The following is a 16746-nucleotide window of genomic DNA, read 5'->3' on the forward strand; positions in this document are numbered from 1 at the left end:
CCCCACCTCACCCCTAGGGTGCAGTGTGGTGTTGTCTCTCTCTTAGACACAGGTCCTCGAAATTACTCATCCTGGACCAGCTGTCCATCCTGTGACTACAGCCAAGATGGGCATAGGGCAGAGGGTGGGGGGTGGAGGGCATCACTGGGGGCAGCCTCTACCCACCTCCACAGGCCCCAGAAGTTCCCCCCGGGCCCCAGACTTGTTCAGTCCACCCAGCCAAACCAAAGCTATGCTGTGGGGGGACTCACGGCCCCCCCGGGCCCCAAAAGTGGCTCAGCCAACAACCAACACCCGTTACTGTTCGAGACCATCCCTTGAGGCTCTCACCTCCCACCCTCCTGCCCACTCTTCCTCCCTCCCTGGAAGGGATTCTCATAAATATGGTTTTCTTCCCCTCACCACATTTCCAAGGATATTTTAATAACCCTGGAGACTGCGTTAAGGGCAACTGGCCAACCAGGCCAGTCCTTACATTTTCACTGTTTGTCGGGCACAGTCAGGCCTAGGATACACGGCGGACGGGAGAATTAACCATCGCAGCCCACAGGGAGCTTACATTCCAGTAGGGGACAATGACAAGGAGCAGACAGGTAAGTGAAATATCCAGGATGCTAGCTGGTCATAGGTGCTGAGGAAACTTCCAGCAGGAAAGGGGGATACATGTTAGGAGGGGCCGGGGAAGGCTCAGCACACGGCCACACGGATGCACACTGGGGGATGGGGGCTGCAGGGTGGCCTCGTGCTCTGCAGGTGGAGGAAATCGGGCCCAAAGTCTGGAACACAGGGAGCAACACCATCCGCTCCAACCAGGTGATTGAACTCACAAGCAGCAGAATAGGCCATTCAACTGCATGGGCTGGGTGACTCTTGAACCATCCTTGCCTTCCTTTACACACTCTCGAGAGAATAAGACCTCCTAGTGCCCCTGCACCCCTTTCCCACTCTTCCTGCCCATCTCTGAACCAGGCCAAGGTGTGCTGGCCCAAGAAGCCCCCACTCTCACCCAACCTCTGCCATGATGCCTGGCCCCATTCCCTCTGCTGGCAACTGTGTTTCCACGTGCGATCTTCTCAGTCTCTGGGGTTCTCCCGGGCCCGGACGTTCGACCCCTGGGTCCTGCTGCTGCGGCGGCTGCAGAAATCCTAGAGGTCTCCAGAAACGGCCCTCCTTCCCGCCCTCAATGGCTTCCCTGCCATCAGGCCGGGCAGCCCTTTCCCCCACGTCTGCCCAGAACAAGGGTTCTCCCAACCCTGAGGGGCAAACGGGTTTCATCTTGCACAGCAGCTGCTGCTGTTGGAGGATGCCTGGCTGGCACTGCCTGTGGGCTTGTCTCAGTGCATAGGGAGTTCTGGGTTCCAAAGCTGACGTCTGCCATGCACGCAGAAGTAGAGGGGTAGGTATACACATGCTACATTTAACACATTCACCTGAGAACCTTCCCTTCCCAGCTACACCCTGGAAAGAGCTTGGCAGAAGCTCTTGGTGGGAGAGGCTTTTGGAGCCCAGGGAAGGAAGGGGTGAGGGAAGGTGGAAAGAGCAGACTCCCTATGCCAGAGGGGGCCATCTTCCAGGGCACAGAGCCCACCCTCCTTCCATCAGGCTGTTGAGCGGTGACTCAGGGGGCACCGGGGACCAGGGGTTCTACTAGCTTACCTTGAAAAGGACCTGGACTTTAAGAGGAATAATCAGACTGGCCCTGCCACTCCCGGGCACTCTTTCAGGACCTTTTCTACACACGTCTACCTCTCAGCACATCTCTCCAATCCTAATGTAGTTAACCTACCATTTGAAATGGGGGGAAACTGAGGCTCAGACAGGTTTGGCGGTTTGCCTGAGGCCACGTGGCCCACAGGCAACAAAGCCAGGTTTGACGACAAAGTCAGTACCCTTTTCACGCTACCAGTGGGATGATCCAACCGGTGTGCTCTCTCTACCTGTCCTCTCTCTGACCGGCCGCGTCTAGGCTCCCACACTCCTGGACAGGTCCCTGCCACCGCCTCCTGGGATGTCCTGGTGCTTCGCCCGCACTGCAGGACAGTTCTCCCGCGCCTAGCTCAGCCAAGACCAGCATGGAACCTTCCAACAGAATTTCTCTAGGAAACTCTGGAAAACAAAACAAAACAGAACGATTAAGCCCCCACATCAGAGATTCATTCCCAGAGCACAGGGGCCCCAGCCTTAGGTGACTAAGGCCAACGCTGCCCCAGTTTCCTGGGAAAACGCACGCAATCAGCAATGTTGCCTGGTGCGCTCTGTGCCGGGCTGTGAGGGGAGCACAGGCACCCCCTCTGCCCTCAGCTTCCGTCGTCCGAAGGCGGAAGGCTCACGCACCGCAGCTGGGGTTAACGTGGGCTTCCTCTCTCTGTGTCATTCTGGTCCTGACCCTATGGCAGCATGGTTTCTCCAGGAGCCCTTCTCCCAGGGGACCTCACCCACGTCCCTTCCCCTTCCCCACCTTTTTTTTAATGTTTATTTATTTTGGAGAGAAAGGGAGAACTGGGGGAGGGGCAGAGACAGAGACACAGAGAGAGAGAGAGAGAGAGAGGAAGAGAGAGAGAATCCCAAGCAGCCTCCACGCTGTCGGCACAGAGTCCAACCCAGGGCTCAATCCCATGAACTGAATGGTGAGACCATGACCTGAGCCAAAGTCAGACACTCAACCGACTGAGCCACCCAGGTGCCCCTCCCTGCCTTTCTTTAGACCCAACATAAAACAAGGGCTGGCCTCTGCCACGCCACAGGCACGTGTCCAACCCCATGCCACCAGCCCCCAGCCTGCCATGGAGGAATGAATGTCTTCCGAGGCGGCCCTTCTGAAGTTCACGCCGGTGAGATTTTGCTGGGACATAGGTGTCAAGGGCAGGACAGGGAGGTGGCTGATGTGTGTTACGTGAGGGGATAGGAAGGGGATGGAGGTCATAGGCACCCCCAGAGGAGGAAGCCTGGTGGGCGGGAAGGGGGAGTTGCTTCCTAAAAATGGATAGGTAGAAAAAAGCAGGGGTGAAGTGGGGACAGGAAGCCACTGACTGGGCCCCTGTCTCTCCCTGCCCCTGCTCCGCGGTTCTTAGGGCAGAACCCAGGACATGACTTGAGCATGCTCCAATCCGACTCCTTTATCTGACAACGAGGAATTTGAAGCCCAGAGAAGGGAAGGGATTTGCCCAAGGTCACCGAGCAATTTGATGGCCCTACTGGGACCATGACCCAAGCCGCTGGACCCTGGCCAATGCTTCGGAAACAGCTGAGGGAATCCTTCCGGCAGTCACCAGTCTTGCACCCACCGTAACTCCAGCTGCCAGGCCAGCATGGGATGGAGAGGCCATAGCCTGTCCAAATTTGTAGCCAGGACAGCAGTGTCACAGCGGCACCTGACCAAGGGCACCGGGGACATAGTGGAGCCTGGGAGGGAGGGCTGGGTTTAACCCTTGCCCCCCCACCACTTCAGTGTCCAGGGACCCCAGCAGCAGGCTCAGACAGCCTCCCACGCTCCCTGTCTCCCAGCTGCAGCCAGCCTGCGGTGGGAATGGGGATGACAGGGACACTGGCACTCCACACTGCCACCCACACTACCATGGTCCGGCCCTCTTCCCTCCTAAAGCAGCCCAGGCCCCCACGGGAGCAGAGGTAGTGGCATTCCATCTGAGCCTTGGCTGCCCTCAGGTTGGAGGGCCCACCCCCAGCTCCAGAAGGGGCCTGCCCCCTCCCCAGGGAAATCAAAGATTAAGACCATTGCATCCTGGGGCTGGGGCCCAGCACCTCCCCCCAAGCCACCAGAGCGCCAGGGCTACAGCGGGGCCAGAAATAGCCCCAAACTGCCAGGGAGGGAGGCTCTTTTTTAGTCTCTAGTATGTTCTGGTCCCCTTGCAACCACAATGGTCCATGGAGCCTGCAGGTCCCATGAAGAGCCAGGACCGTCCCCAAGGGGGAGGCAGAAGTCAGAGGTTCAGCAGGAGGCAGAGGGGACACTCAGGGAAGGGGGAGAAGCCTCTGAGGACCCGGAAGTGGGAAGGGCCAGGAGAGGAGGGGAGAGAGGAAGGAAGGGGGGTAAAATCCCAGGGGGAGGCGGTGGGTATTAAGGGGGGAGGGCACTCTTCCTTTTAAATCACTGCTAATCGATAGATGGCCACAAGGCCACGCCAAGGGCAGGAGCCTTTGGCCAAAGGCCAGGCGAGGGTGTGAGAAGATCAGAGCCGGCAAGCCCTGGGGAGGGTGCAAGCTGACATCCAGGCTCCTTCCAGCCCTGGCGTGCTGACAACAGCCGTCCCCACGCCGGACGGAAGGACGGACGGATGCAGGAGCACGAAGAATCCCAGAATCTAATTTTAGCTGAGTGCTCCCGCCTCTCCTGCTAACCGTGAGCAGAGCTTCCCACCCCTGCCCAGCTCCCGCTTTCACGGAGATACCCGCAGGCAGGGAGATCACCCCCTACAAAGCCGTGAGGTCTCTGCGGGGTGGGGGGAGATCCTCCAGCCAGCACAGGGCAGGGGCTCTGCCAGGCTGGGAAGGCCCGAGGCCGGCTTCCCCACCCTCGGAATGTGGGTTTTCCAGAAAGCTGGGGGCAGGGCAGAGATGGAGCCTCCAGCTAGGTCAACCCATGGTTGATCATGGAGTCGACCCCTCGTGGGCAGGCAGGGACACTGAAGCCCCAAGAAGCACCAAGCCCTGCTTGGGCAGCCCGACAAATGCAGACAAAGGCAGACAAAGGCAGAGCATGACCCCGGCCTCCCCAGCACCCCCCACCCAGTGCGATTTTCACGGGCACGAAGTCCCACACCAGCCCTGCCGCGCACAGCGACCAGGCCCTCCAGGCAGAACGCCTGGCCAGCAGCGGGGAAGCAGAAGATCGCCCAGTACTAGCTTCACCTGGACAGAGGGCTCTTCGGGCCCAGCCAGCAGCAACCCCATCTGCAGGCGGTAGCTGAGCGAGGTCTCACATCCCGTTCTCGGCACCGCCCCCCACACACAGAAAAGGGAGGTCACGCGCGGAGGATGGGAGTTGCAGGGGCCTAATGACCTCACAAACTCCCTCCCCCTTGAGCTCCACCTTGAGTCTTGGAGGCAGGTCAGTCGGCCCTAGGGGCACAGGTGCCTTTTGAGCAGGCGGATTGGGTGGGGGTGTCCCTCCCGCAGCAATGTGCCAAAGAGGAATTTCCAGCGGCCCTGAATTTCTCAGCAACTGGCCCGAGGCAGAGGCTGAGATTGAACTCCCTTTCAAGGGTATCCCCTGCGATCCAGGGACCCAGATTCTTACACGCTGAGTGAAACTGGAGGGGAGATGTCTTCTGCCGCTTCTTTAACGGCCTTCTCGGTTGGTCCCTCCCTTCGTCAAGGTCGTCCTAAGACAGAAGCTAGAAAGGTCCGCAGAAGGTAGACGCGCCCTGGCGAGACAGCTCACATCCACCTGGTGAACTGCCAAGCCTCCCTGCTGCCTTCTGTCCCCCACCCTCACTTCCAAGGTGTTTGGGGGATTATTCCTGGGCGGAGGCGTGCTATACCCCCCGCCCCCATCTCTGCTGCTCTGAGCCCACCTCCTCAACAAACTACCCCTCGGATGGGCTCAGGGTGAAATCAAACGTAGGTGCTGTTCACACAGAACAGCAGGAATGGGAGAGGGGCGGCGGTGAGAGGAGGAGAAGGCAGCCTGGGAGCCGGGGGTCCTGGGATCGAGCTCCAGCTACACCACCTGTTAACTGTGCGACCCAGGACTCTGATCCTCAGACTCTGAGGATCTGAGAACTGCATAAACTAGCACAACGGGGATGAGCCTAGCCCTGGCCCTGGCACGCAGCCGGCTGTCAGGGGACGTTTCCTGAACCCGTGCTGTCATTCCTTGAGTCTAGATGCTATCCCTTCAGTATGAAGGCTTGGAACGGCAGGCACGGTGACAGGGCAACCACGTCTGCCGCCACGTGGCTGTGGGCGGGGGGGGGGGGGAGGGGGTTGGGAGGGGGGTCCAAGGCAAGCCATCGTTCCCTGGGCCTCAGTCATTTCTTTACTAAAATTCGGGGTTTAGACTGAGCTGTCAGGAATGGAAAACCTGTGAAACACATACCATCACTCACATAGTCCGCAGCAGTGACAGGCATGAGCGGCCCATCGCAGCGCTGCCGCCTGCCGATTCCAGCCAGGTGCAGTTGCGGAATCCCCGAACGGCCAGCGCCACCGAGAGAGAGCTGGAACCACAACTCTTCCGCACCTGCATTTTAACGCTTTGTGGTTCGGGGGGCCCAGCCGGGTGACCTGGGGCCTCAGTTTCCTCCTTGGCAAAAACGGCCACACCCAGCAAGGTTGGGAGAATTAAGATAACGTGTTCAAACTGGACTGCCAAAAGTCCAGCTCCAGAAGGGCTCATTTTCTGCCACCAGCGCCAGAGACTGGGCAGGGAGCTCTTCCCCCAGCCACAGGGGCCTGCCTCCCACAGACCCTCAGGTAAAACAGTGTGGCCCAGTGGAAAGTGCTTGCAACTGGTGACCTCTGTCAAGCCGTCACAGCTTTCTGAGCCTCTGTTTCCCCTGAGTAAAATGAGCAGATCCTTCTTTTACACAGTGGGCATAAGGATTAAACAAGGTAATCGGACGAAGTGCCAGAAGACTGATTGGCTCGGTCAATGGGAACAAATGAACTTCTTTAATCTAACCCCATCAAGCCTCCCGGCTTTGGCGCTGGAAACGCAGACGGGTAGGAATTGCTGGGAGCTCCTCCCGGGCGAGTGTGGCTTGTTTGTTTGTTTGTTTGTTTGTTTATTTTTAATGTTTATTTATTATTGAGAGACAGAGAGAGACAGAGCATGAGCAGGGGAGGGGCAGAGAGAGGGGAGACACAGAATCGGAAGCAGGCTCCAGGCTCTGAGCTGTCCGCACAGAGCCCGACGCGGGGCTCGAACCCACAAACCGCGAGAGCATGACCTGAGCCGAAGTCGACGCTTAACCGACTGAGCCACCCAGGCGCCCCACCGAGTGTGGCTTTCTTACCAAGTCCTCGATGAACCCCACTGTCCCTCCCCCACGTTCACCAGTGATGGTAGATATGTAGGAGTCTCCATCGGTTGCCCATGGCGGAAGCCATGGCCCCAGGAAAGTGTGAATCCTGTTTATGGGAGGTGGCCACCCACCACCAGACCCTGGGGCCTCACTGCTCCTCCCTCTGCCCTTCCCTCCCAGCCCTCATGCTTCCCTGGGTCCTGCCCCTGCCCCCAGCCTGCTGGCCTCCCTGGCCCTCAGAACCGGGCCAAGCTGATACGGGCCCCAGAGGCTGCCCTCACGGAGGTGGGATGGGATCCCCGACTCAACTCCTTACCCAACTCATATGGTGGCTCTGGGGCCTCAGAGGCCTCCTCTGGGAAATGAGATTGATAGGAGTGACGTCCACAGGTCCTCCAGCTCTGATATTCGTAACTGAATCTTAGCGTCAAAGAGCCTGGAGCAGAGCGGTTCTATTCCACTCTTGCCCTCACCGAAGACAGCAGCTGAAAACATTCTGCAGAGTGACTGTCCTGCCTTCCTCCCTGTGTTCCTCCCACCCCCCGTGGGTGCTGTCCAACTACCTCCTCTGGCCCCCAGCTGCTGCACCTGACCGCAAGGCGGGGCTGGCTTTAGACTGACTCTCAAACTGTCACAAATCCCCCAAACGCACTCTTGGCGCGTGCTGTCCTCTGCCCGAAACACATTTCCTATCTTGTTTCTTGGTGTACCCTTGCTCTTTCCCCAAGACCCAGCCCCAGGGCCCCCTCCTCCGGGAAGCCCTCCTTTTCTTCCCTTGCCAGGCAGCCAGTCTCAGGCTTCTCTGGCCACTCTCGTCCCACTGAGTGGCAATGATAAGGGACGCGGAATGGACAAAGCAGACAGGCAGGTGGATAGGTACCGGGTACCTAGGGGAGGAAAGGACAACTGGCCCTGGGAGGGAGCCCATGCTTACAGATGCTATTCAAGTAGCTGAGAAATAATTACTCCTGGCAGCCCTTGGGCAACAAGGACACAGCTTGCTTATTACAAAATATCCTTTATTGATAAAATAGCTCAGACTTAAAAAAAAAAAAATACCTGCATATCACAACAAGGGGGCCACAGGCAATAATTGCAGGAGTCTCCCGGGGACACACGCAAGACCAGTCAGCAGATGTCACAAGTCAGCCACTCCCCTGGGCCCAGCCTCCCCAGCCTCACCCCAAGGCAATGCCCTGGCCTCACAATGAGACTGTAAGAAGGAGCTAGACAGCCCCTCTCCCCAGAAAGGACTCTCTTTGGTCTCCTCCATTCTCTCCACCCCAGAAAGCTCTCCAAATCCGGCCGGGCCCCTCAGAGTGCCAACAGTGCCTTGGCTGCTCAGCCCTACCCCCCATGCTAGATGCCCGCTGGCTTAATGCTGAAGCCAGGAGCTCCTTGGAGAAGACTGGAAAACATCCTTCCAATGCTCCCAAGTCTTCTGGGTGCTAGGTCCTGGGGTTGGGGAGAGAACCAGGAGAGGAGAGGCCCCTGGAGCCTCATCAGTGGGGTGAAGCAACATGGCTGGCTCAGAGATGGCCAGCCGGCCCCCACCCAAGGTAGGATCAGTTACACATCACAGGGACCCACGTGGGGCTTGGAGAACCGCCTGGGCGCTCTGGTGGAAGCCTCCTGAAGGAGTCCACAGGGCCCTCACTCACCCGTTCCAGCCCCAGCACCTGCCTGGGGGCCCTGTCACCCACCACAGACTCTCATCTCAGATTGTTCTGATGGGGTGGGTATTTTTAGCCATCTTGGGGAAACAATTTGCCTGCTTGATGACAAAAGACTTGTCCCCTGTTGGGGGGGGGGGGGGCCCAGGCCACCGAAAACCCTCTCGGTGTCGCGGGTAAAATGTCGAGGAGCTGTCATGCAGCATAATAACTAAACCCTTGCAGGCACAAGAACGTGTTCTCGAAGAAATCCTTTAACTGAAGTAGTTGGTTCTCTCTACCATTCCCCACTTCCAGTTTGGGGTAAGAATTCCCGCACCCCAGGCGCAGAACAAAAAGTCTACAGGAAGACAGGTGGTGGTAAACACAGAGAAAGGGGATTTTTATATCTCCAAGTAATCATATTTTCTGGTTCTCTAGTGCGTTCCCCCACGGAGCTCAAAGCTTTCCGCAAAGCCTTTCATCTCCCTGCAGCAAGTAGGCGGCAAGCCATTGTCGCCAGGTTTTTGCAGGGGGTGAATGCTAGTGATCAGGGATCTCCCGTCGAGGCAGAGGCCAGACCTCCAGACCACCCCACCAAGGCGAGGCCTCTGCTGGCACACACCCGCCTGCCAGAGGGGTGCCAGGTAAGGAAAATGATTCCAGAGAAGGTTCTGGCCTTTAAAGGAGCTACAAATCTAAAGGTAGGGGGAAAGGGAAGAAGGACCAGAAACAGCGCCAGGCCGTTAACTCCCCACCCAGTGCCTGATGGGGACCATGGGCGCCCAACGTGGATCCCTCGTTTCTGCCTCTTCCTCCTCAGCAGCGGGTCCTCCTGGGAAAAGTGGAAGGCTGGCTTCCTGTTCTTTACCCGGGGAAGATGAGAAACAAAAACGCCACAAGCAAGTGACCAGCCAGGGAACAAAGGGTCCTTAAGGAAGGAAAGCCCACCCATGGGCTTGCAGGGGTCTGGGGTATTGGGAGAGAAGTGCTCTATCTGGCCCAGCCTTGGCTATGTTCAGGAAGGTCCAAGCCTCATCCGTGGGCCTGTGTTCACGGGGGCAGAGAAGATGTCCCCCCACAGCCAAGCCAGCAATCGGAGGCCTCAGCTGGACCCCTGTGAACAGCACCCCTGCCCCTGCCCCTCCCAGGGGGCTCCCAAGATGAAGCCTGCAGGACCCAGGCGGGGACCAGAAAGCCCCAGGGAGGTGGCCACATAAAATAGGGCAAGAATCAGAGTGGCCCTGGTGCCGCCTGGCACCAACCCCACACGGGTGGCGGGCAGGTGGCTCACCATGCCGTCTGGGTCCACTGGCGGCAAAGGATCCTTCGGAAGGCACGGCGAAAGTCCTGGTTAAAGATGGTATAGATGACGGGGTTCAGCGAGCTGTTGCAGTAGCCGATCCAGAAGAAGAACTGGAAGAGGCCATGGGGCACCTTGCAGTGCTGTGGGCAGATGGCACCCAGGCTGTAGCTGAAGAAGAAGGGGAACCAGCAGAGCACAAACACGCCGATGACCACGGCCAGCACAAAGGTGAACCGCTTCTCCCGAGTCAGCTGCGCCCGCCGCCGCCACCACTGCCCGCTCGAGGTGCCCACGCCCCTGCCCAGGAGCACCTGGCCACGTAGTGTTGCCAGCACCCGGGACCCCTGTGGCTGCTGCAGGGGTGGGCTACAGGCGGAGGCAGGAGATGCTGGCAAGGCCTGAGGCTCACACTCTTCCTCCTCCTCCTCAGCTTCTTCCTCTGGAGATGCCCCACAAGCACCTTCCTTCCGACCCTGGCCTGAGTTGGGAAGGGCCGACCAGCTGGGTGGCAAGGCAGGGGTCGCAGGATCTTCAGGGGTCTCCCCCTCCTCCTTCTCCCCAGTGGGCTTGGAGTGACCATTGGCCTCTCCAGAAGCAGCCAGAGAGGCCAGGGTTGGCATTTTGGTCGAAGTTCCAGTAGGGACGGGGCGGGGCTGCTTAGACTCACCCTCCCTAGGGCGGCCCTTGGCCCTGGGGCCTCTGCGGTGGCTGCGCTTGGCGATCAGGTAGATGCGCAGGTAGACCAGGATCATGATGAGGCAGGGTGCAAAGAAAGATCCGATGCTAGAGGCCAGGATGTACCAGGCCTCTTGGTTAAGTTTGCACTGCGGGCGCCCACGAGGCTGGGGCCCCTGGTCGCCCTTGTAGATAAGCGGCGGCAGGGAGATGACAGCTGCGATGAGCCACACGGTGAGGATGATGCACTTGATGCGGCGTGGAGTGCGCTTGGAGTTGTACTCCAGCGCCCGACTCACGGCCCAGTACCTGTCCAGGCTGATGGCGCACAGGTGCACGATGGACGAGGTACAGAAGAGCACGTCGAGCGCCAAGTACACCTCACACCACGTGCGCCGGAAGTACCAGTAGCCCAGCAGCTCGTTGGCCAGCGAGAAAGGGATGATGAGCGTGGCCACCAGGATGTCGGCGGCGGCCAGCGACACTAGGAACAGGTTCTGCGGGGCGCGCAGCGAGCGACTCGTCAACACAGCCAAGATGACCAGCGCGTTGCCGAAGATGGTGAAAAGGATGAGGAACGTGATGACCGCCGCGATGGCCGCGGTGGCCTGCACCGAGTAGGGCTCCTGGTGGTCCATGACGGGGCGGGACGCGGCCAGAGGGGTCGCTGCTCGCCCAGAGCGTGCTCAGCCGGAGACCGTACTGTCCTACGCAGCTAGTCTAGAAGGGGGGATCGACCCCCTGGCGGCGCACAAGGCGCTGGAGCCCCATGGCCAGGCCGAACCCGGCCAAGGAGATGGAGGGATGCCTGGGGCCAGCCACCGCCCTCCTACATCCTTTTCCACCGACACCCGGCGTCCCTGCCGTCCTCTCCGGAGAAGTTTTCCAAGTTGTCCCGCTGCCGTCCCCGCCCCGCCCGGGACCGGGGGAAAGTTGCGCCCTCCCGCTACGAAGCTGCTGGACGCACGCTGGGCCCCGGGACCCGGCAGGCCCGGCGTTGGGGGGAAGGGGGGCGCGCCACCGGTTCTCGGAGGAGGCGCAGCAGCCGAGGCGCCCGTTCCGCTCGCTGGCTCTGGCCGGGAGCCGCGCCTGCAAGCAGTCCGCCGCGGCAGGGGAATGGGAGGAGAGCGAGCGCGCCGGAGGAGGGAGGAGACGGGAGGCGGGAGTAGGAGGAGGGGAGGGAGGCGGGGCGGGCGGCGGACCACGGGTGGGTGGAAGGTGCGCCTAGCGGGAGGACCGGCCGGCAGCAGCCTGCCCTCCTCGAGGGCCTCCGCCCTGGCGCTCCTACCCCTTTTCCTCCTGGCCTCCGCGCCACGGAAGGCCAGAGATCCGCGTCTGGGGTCTTCGGGACTCCGGGAAGGACGTTTGCAGAAGTGGAAGGATGGGTGCGCACGGGGCGCTGGGACCCGGGAGGGACCTCTCTTCCTGCAGACCGGGTCCGAGCACCAGGATCCAGGACGGTGGGCGCCAACTGATCTCTCCCCGCGCCGCCCAGGAGCCCCAAGGAGAGGGTGGGTGGGTGGGTGGATTGGGGCCACCGGAACATAGTGAACCACCCCCTCCTACCCGGTGCCCGCGAAGGAAGCCGAGTAGGAGTTGGGGGAGCGGGAAGACTGCCCTGGAACCCCTTCCCCAAATGCTCTCTCTCCCGGAGCGGATTCCGTCGGGCTTGCGGAGCCCAGGGAGGCGCGCGTGGCAGGTTGCGAGCGCCCCCTGCCGCCGCCGGCGTGTGGCGATAGTCCGCGGCCAGCCGGGAGACCCGCGTCCTCGCCGCGTTCTGGGGGGCGCACGGAAAAGGCTCCCAAGGTCGTTGGGGCAAGCCAGTGCTCCAAGATTTATGACTTCAGTGTTTCTGTTTCCCCGCAGCTGCCTCGGTTTCCTCTACTAAGGGCAAAGAGGTAAGAGGAAAACTGGCTTGGACTCCACTCTCAGCAGCAGCAATGGAGACTCAGGCAAGGGTGGGGTCTCCTTAACACAGCTCAGAGAAAAAGTAGGTGTCAGGGGAAGCTATGAAGGGAGAAGCATCCCTTTGTGTTTTGACACCACCTCCCTCCATTCCTGCACCCCCCACATATCTGCCGCACACCCTGTTGGAGTGGCTGTGGAAGGAGCCCCGTCTGGCACCCTCACCCTACTCACTCTCCCTGTGGCCGCCGCCACCAGCGTCAGGCTGGGCAGCCTCAAGGGCACATTTTTTCACCGCTTCTGGAGCCCCTGACGCTATAACCCCAGGCTAGAGCCAGGCCCCATATTTATAGCCCACAGCTCTGCATGACATCCTCTGTATAAATAAGCATCGAGCCACTGCTGAAAGTAGGCCTCCTCCAGAGGACCAGGCCTTGAGACAGCATGCATCCTGCACCTCCCTTCCTGACTGTTCCATCTTCACGGGACCAGGGAATGACCGCTCAGTGCCCACAGACAGCATCTCACCCCTACCCAGGCTCACACGGCAGGGGGTGGAGGGGTTCCTCCGTACAAGTCCGCCCCTGCCTCCTGCCATTCTACTCAGCTGTTTTCTTCGGTGGATCGCCCGACAGCCTGATGGTGGGAGAGGGCAGCCAGCCTGTCTCACCTCCTCCAGAGACAGGTTTTTATGGACACATCCCTCCGACCGGCTGGGCTGGGCTGATAGGCCTGGGCCCTGAGGTTGCCAGGGATGGAGAAGTCTCGGTAGCCCCTTCCGTGAGGGAGGACTGAGGGGTGGCCACCGGAACTTGGAAAGCAGCCACTTAGGTAGTTTCCTGCCTTGTCTCCGAGACTCCCTGTCCCAGGGGTGGAGGGGGCTGAGGAGTCTGAGCGTTCTGGTGGCCCATAGGGACATTAAGAGGGACCACTTTTTCATTCTCTCCAACCATACTCAGACTGGGGGGGGGGGGCACTGGGTATCTCCCAACACTGCAATCGGCATCAGCCTTTTGTCTCCTGGCCCAAGTTTTCCTTGAAAGGTGAGGCTGCCAGGACCCCGAAGGAGAGGAGGCCAGGGCTGCTCAGACTCTCTCCCCTGCTCCTTCCTCCCCCACTGGGTCTTCACTGAAGGGGCAGCTCTGCATCTACCAAGTGTCACGCCCTAATGGGCACAAGCCTGGGGCGGGGAGCAGGGGAGGGGGGAGGGAGCCAGGGAGAGTCTACAGGCATCTGTGAGACACAGCCCCAGGGTCTGTGTCACCTGCTGCCACCTCCCAGATGTGCAGCTGGCTCTTGGGGCAGTGGAGACCATCCCATGACTTGATTCCCCCTCTTCTCTGCAGCTTCCACGTCCCCCACATGCACCTTTCAGTACTGCCTGCTGCCCAGCCCCGCATGAATCAGAGCCTCGGGGCCTTAGCGGGGCTTTCCTTCAGCTCTTCCCCAACTGGATCTGACCACTGCCACCAGGGCTGGCAGGACTCAATCCCGGACCCAGCCAGGAGCACCCAGCCACCTGGGGTGGGAGAGGAAGGCCGTGATGGGCGCTGGCCTGCCTTCCTGGCCCCACCAGGCTACCTGTTGGTCCCTGGGCAAGCCCTTAGCTCCCACATCTCCAGTCCTTCCCAGGGGCTGGCGCCACCCCCCCTCCCCGACTCTCCAAGGTCCACTCACCTTTCACCCACTGCCCTCGCAGAGAGAATGAGACACTGCTTTTCAAGTTCTTTGATGCTACGTCCACAGTACCACTTTCACGCTCAGAGAGGTACTGAGGTGGGGGTGGATGGGTTTGCTGCATCACGCGCCCCTCCCCCACCGTCCGCTGGAGCACACATCCCTTCTCTGTCCCCAGTACCCGGCCAAGATTGCTGAATGACGAGGGGGAGTGGCAGCCTGGCGTCCACGGATGACCTCCACAGGAGCCTTTCTGAAGGTAGGGCCAAATGAAGGCGTCCCCAAGGGGTGCCCTTGGGAAGAGGGGCCGGGGGTGGGGGGGCAGTTGACCTCGCACCATCTTTTCCAAAGAAAAGAGGGACAGCTGTCCCATCCCTAACTGTGAGAGGACAGCAAGAGATGTGCCACCTTAGTGGATCACGCTGGAGCCACTTCTCCGGGTCCGAGAGAGGACACCGGCCCCAGGTTCTCCTGTGCCAGGGTTCCGCAGGGACGACGCCCAACTGGGCTTTGCACCCCAGCTTTCCCCAGTAGCCGCAGCCTTTCAAATCCCCCGAACCCCCACCCTGTGTGACCTTGACCTTCCCAGGCCCTTGAGCCACGCCCTCTATAATGTAAGGCCACCACCCTCTCCTCCATCACACCTCACCCGACAAAACCCCAACCCTGGTCAGACCTAAATCACCACCCCCCCAGCTTTTACCCGAACAGCTGCTCTTTCCGGTGCAAAACATTCACTGCATCCACTGGCCTTGCTTTAAAGTCAGGACCACAGATCTCCAGACTTCCCTAGTGTGCTCACCTTTCCCACTCTTCAGAATCCGCATCCCTCTCCTCCTCCTCGCCCCGCACGCCCTCCCCGACTCCAAGCTGTGACTTTGCCTCGGACTTAGAAGATGAAAGCCATTAGGCAGGAAGTCACCCCCACAAGCGCCTGCATCCGAGCTCCATTTCTGCTCCGAGGGCAAGTCCTGCGTGTGTGTCCCAAACCCTCTCCTATCCCCCAGGACTCTGCTCCTGCAATTATCACCCTCCACGGTCACTCCTCCCCTGCTACAGGGCCAGGCCCTGCCCTGGAAAGCCCTCTATGTCCTCTGTGACTGCTGGCTTCTCAAACTCTTTGCTGCACGGTCTCTAACCCCTCACATTCTCTCCTTGACCCTCCATGGGGCACCTGCACCCTGTCCTCGGCTGAATCTACTGCTGGTGGGTCATTCGGGACTCATGCCCGAGTGTGTCCTCTTAATTTTCTCAGCAACATTTTAGATGACAGACTCTTGCCCCCCCCTGGGAACACTGCAGGCCTGACTCCCTCCTCACAGGTCACCCCTTCCTTCTCAGCCCCCTCTTCTCCCCCAAAACTCCCAATCACCGATTCTCACGGAGAGTGGTTTTTGCCCCTTCTCCTCCAGGGACATTTGGCAATCTGGCACTTGAAGAGATTTCTCGATCTTCACAACAAGAGGAAGGGGGCGCTACTGGCATCTCGTGGGTAGTGGCCAAGGGCCCCGCTAAACACTTTACAACGTACAGGACGGCCCCCACGACAACTATGACACAAAACACTAGTAACGCGGAGATGGAGAGACCCTGGCCTGAATGTCGCAGCACCCCTGTTCAGTCCTGGGGTCCCTTTTCTTCTGGCCCCAAACTCCTCTTGGTAGTTTCCTCTAGCTCCACAGCTCCCACCTAGAGGCTGAGGACTCCCCAAACTACATCTCCAGCCCTGAACTCCAGGCTCATTCGGCCCCACACTCTCTCCTCTCCTGAGGTCTCGGTGCTGTATGTGGGGCCCTCACGCCTGCATCAGTCACAAGTGTGGTTGCCTCAACCTCCAAAACATACTCCAGAAGCACCCATTTCTGCCCATTTCCACAGTCCCCATCACTCTGGTTTGTACAACCGTAGTTAGTGGCTTCCAACTGTTCTCCCTGCTTCCGGTCTATTTTCCACGGAGCATCCAGAGTGATTTTTTTTAAATCTTGGATCTTGCGCCTCCCCTACTTACAACCCTCCAGTGGCTGCTCCCTGTTGCTCCTGGAATAAAACCATCCCTCACTCACCTTGCTCTGCCAACATCCCCCATCCCACCTCATTTCACCCCTCCCATCACACCTTCCTTCTTCGTGCCTTAGGGCCTTTGCACTGGCTATTTCCTTGGATTTTTTTTTTTTTACAAGATAGTCCCTCCTATCATTTGGGTCCCAGTTGAAATACCAACCTAAAGGAATGCCCCACCCCATTTACCAATCTTAATCACTGTCCTTATTTATCTAATCACGGCCCATCCCTCTCCCACCCCCCAAATAACCTCCACAAGAATAGAAACCCTGCCTTGCCCACCATGTTAGTCCTGGTGCCTATAGCCGAGCCAGCCTGGCACATAATACAACCGATTCTGTCCAATGAGTGAACAAATTGATGAGTAAGCCCACATAGTTATGTGCCTGGGGATTGGGGAATAGGCCACAGACCAGGGTAACAGCCCAGGGCTCCGGCCACAGCACACCCCTCATGCCAGGGCTCCAGGGGCTGGACCCCAGGGGCA

General features: G+C 59.5%; 1 protein-coding gene across 1 annotated transcript; it reads right to left on the bottom strand.

Annotated features, from left to right (window-relative positions):
* Window positions 1-384: 384 nt before the first annotated feature.
* Window positions 385-11752, bottom strand: ADRA2B (adrenoceptor alpha 2B). The gene is made up of 2 exons (XM_045446984.1): window positions 9930-11752; window positions 385-2106 (listed from the first exon to the last, which is right to left on the bottom strand). Coding segments are annotated over exons 1-2 (1326 nt in total). The 5' UTR covers window positions 11255-11752; the 3' UTR covers window positions 385-2105.
* Window positions 11753-16746: the final 4994 nt, after the last annotated feature.

Source organism: Leopardus geoffroyi, chromosome A3 (genome assembly GCF_018350155.1).
Source record: "Leopardus geoffroyi isolate Oge1 chromosome A3, O.geoffroyi_Oge1_pat1.0, whole genome shotgun sequence".
Lineage (NCBI taxonomy): Eukaryota > Metazoa > Chordata > Mammalia > Carnivora > Felidae > Leopardus > Leopardus geoffroyi.

Bases quoted from the DNA above. Each gene is read 5' to 3' on its own strand.
- ADRA2B (XM_045446984.1), bottom strand. From the start codon at position 11,254: ATGGACCACCAGGAGCCCTACTCGGTGCAGGCCACCGCGGCCATCGCG.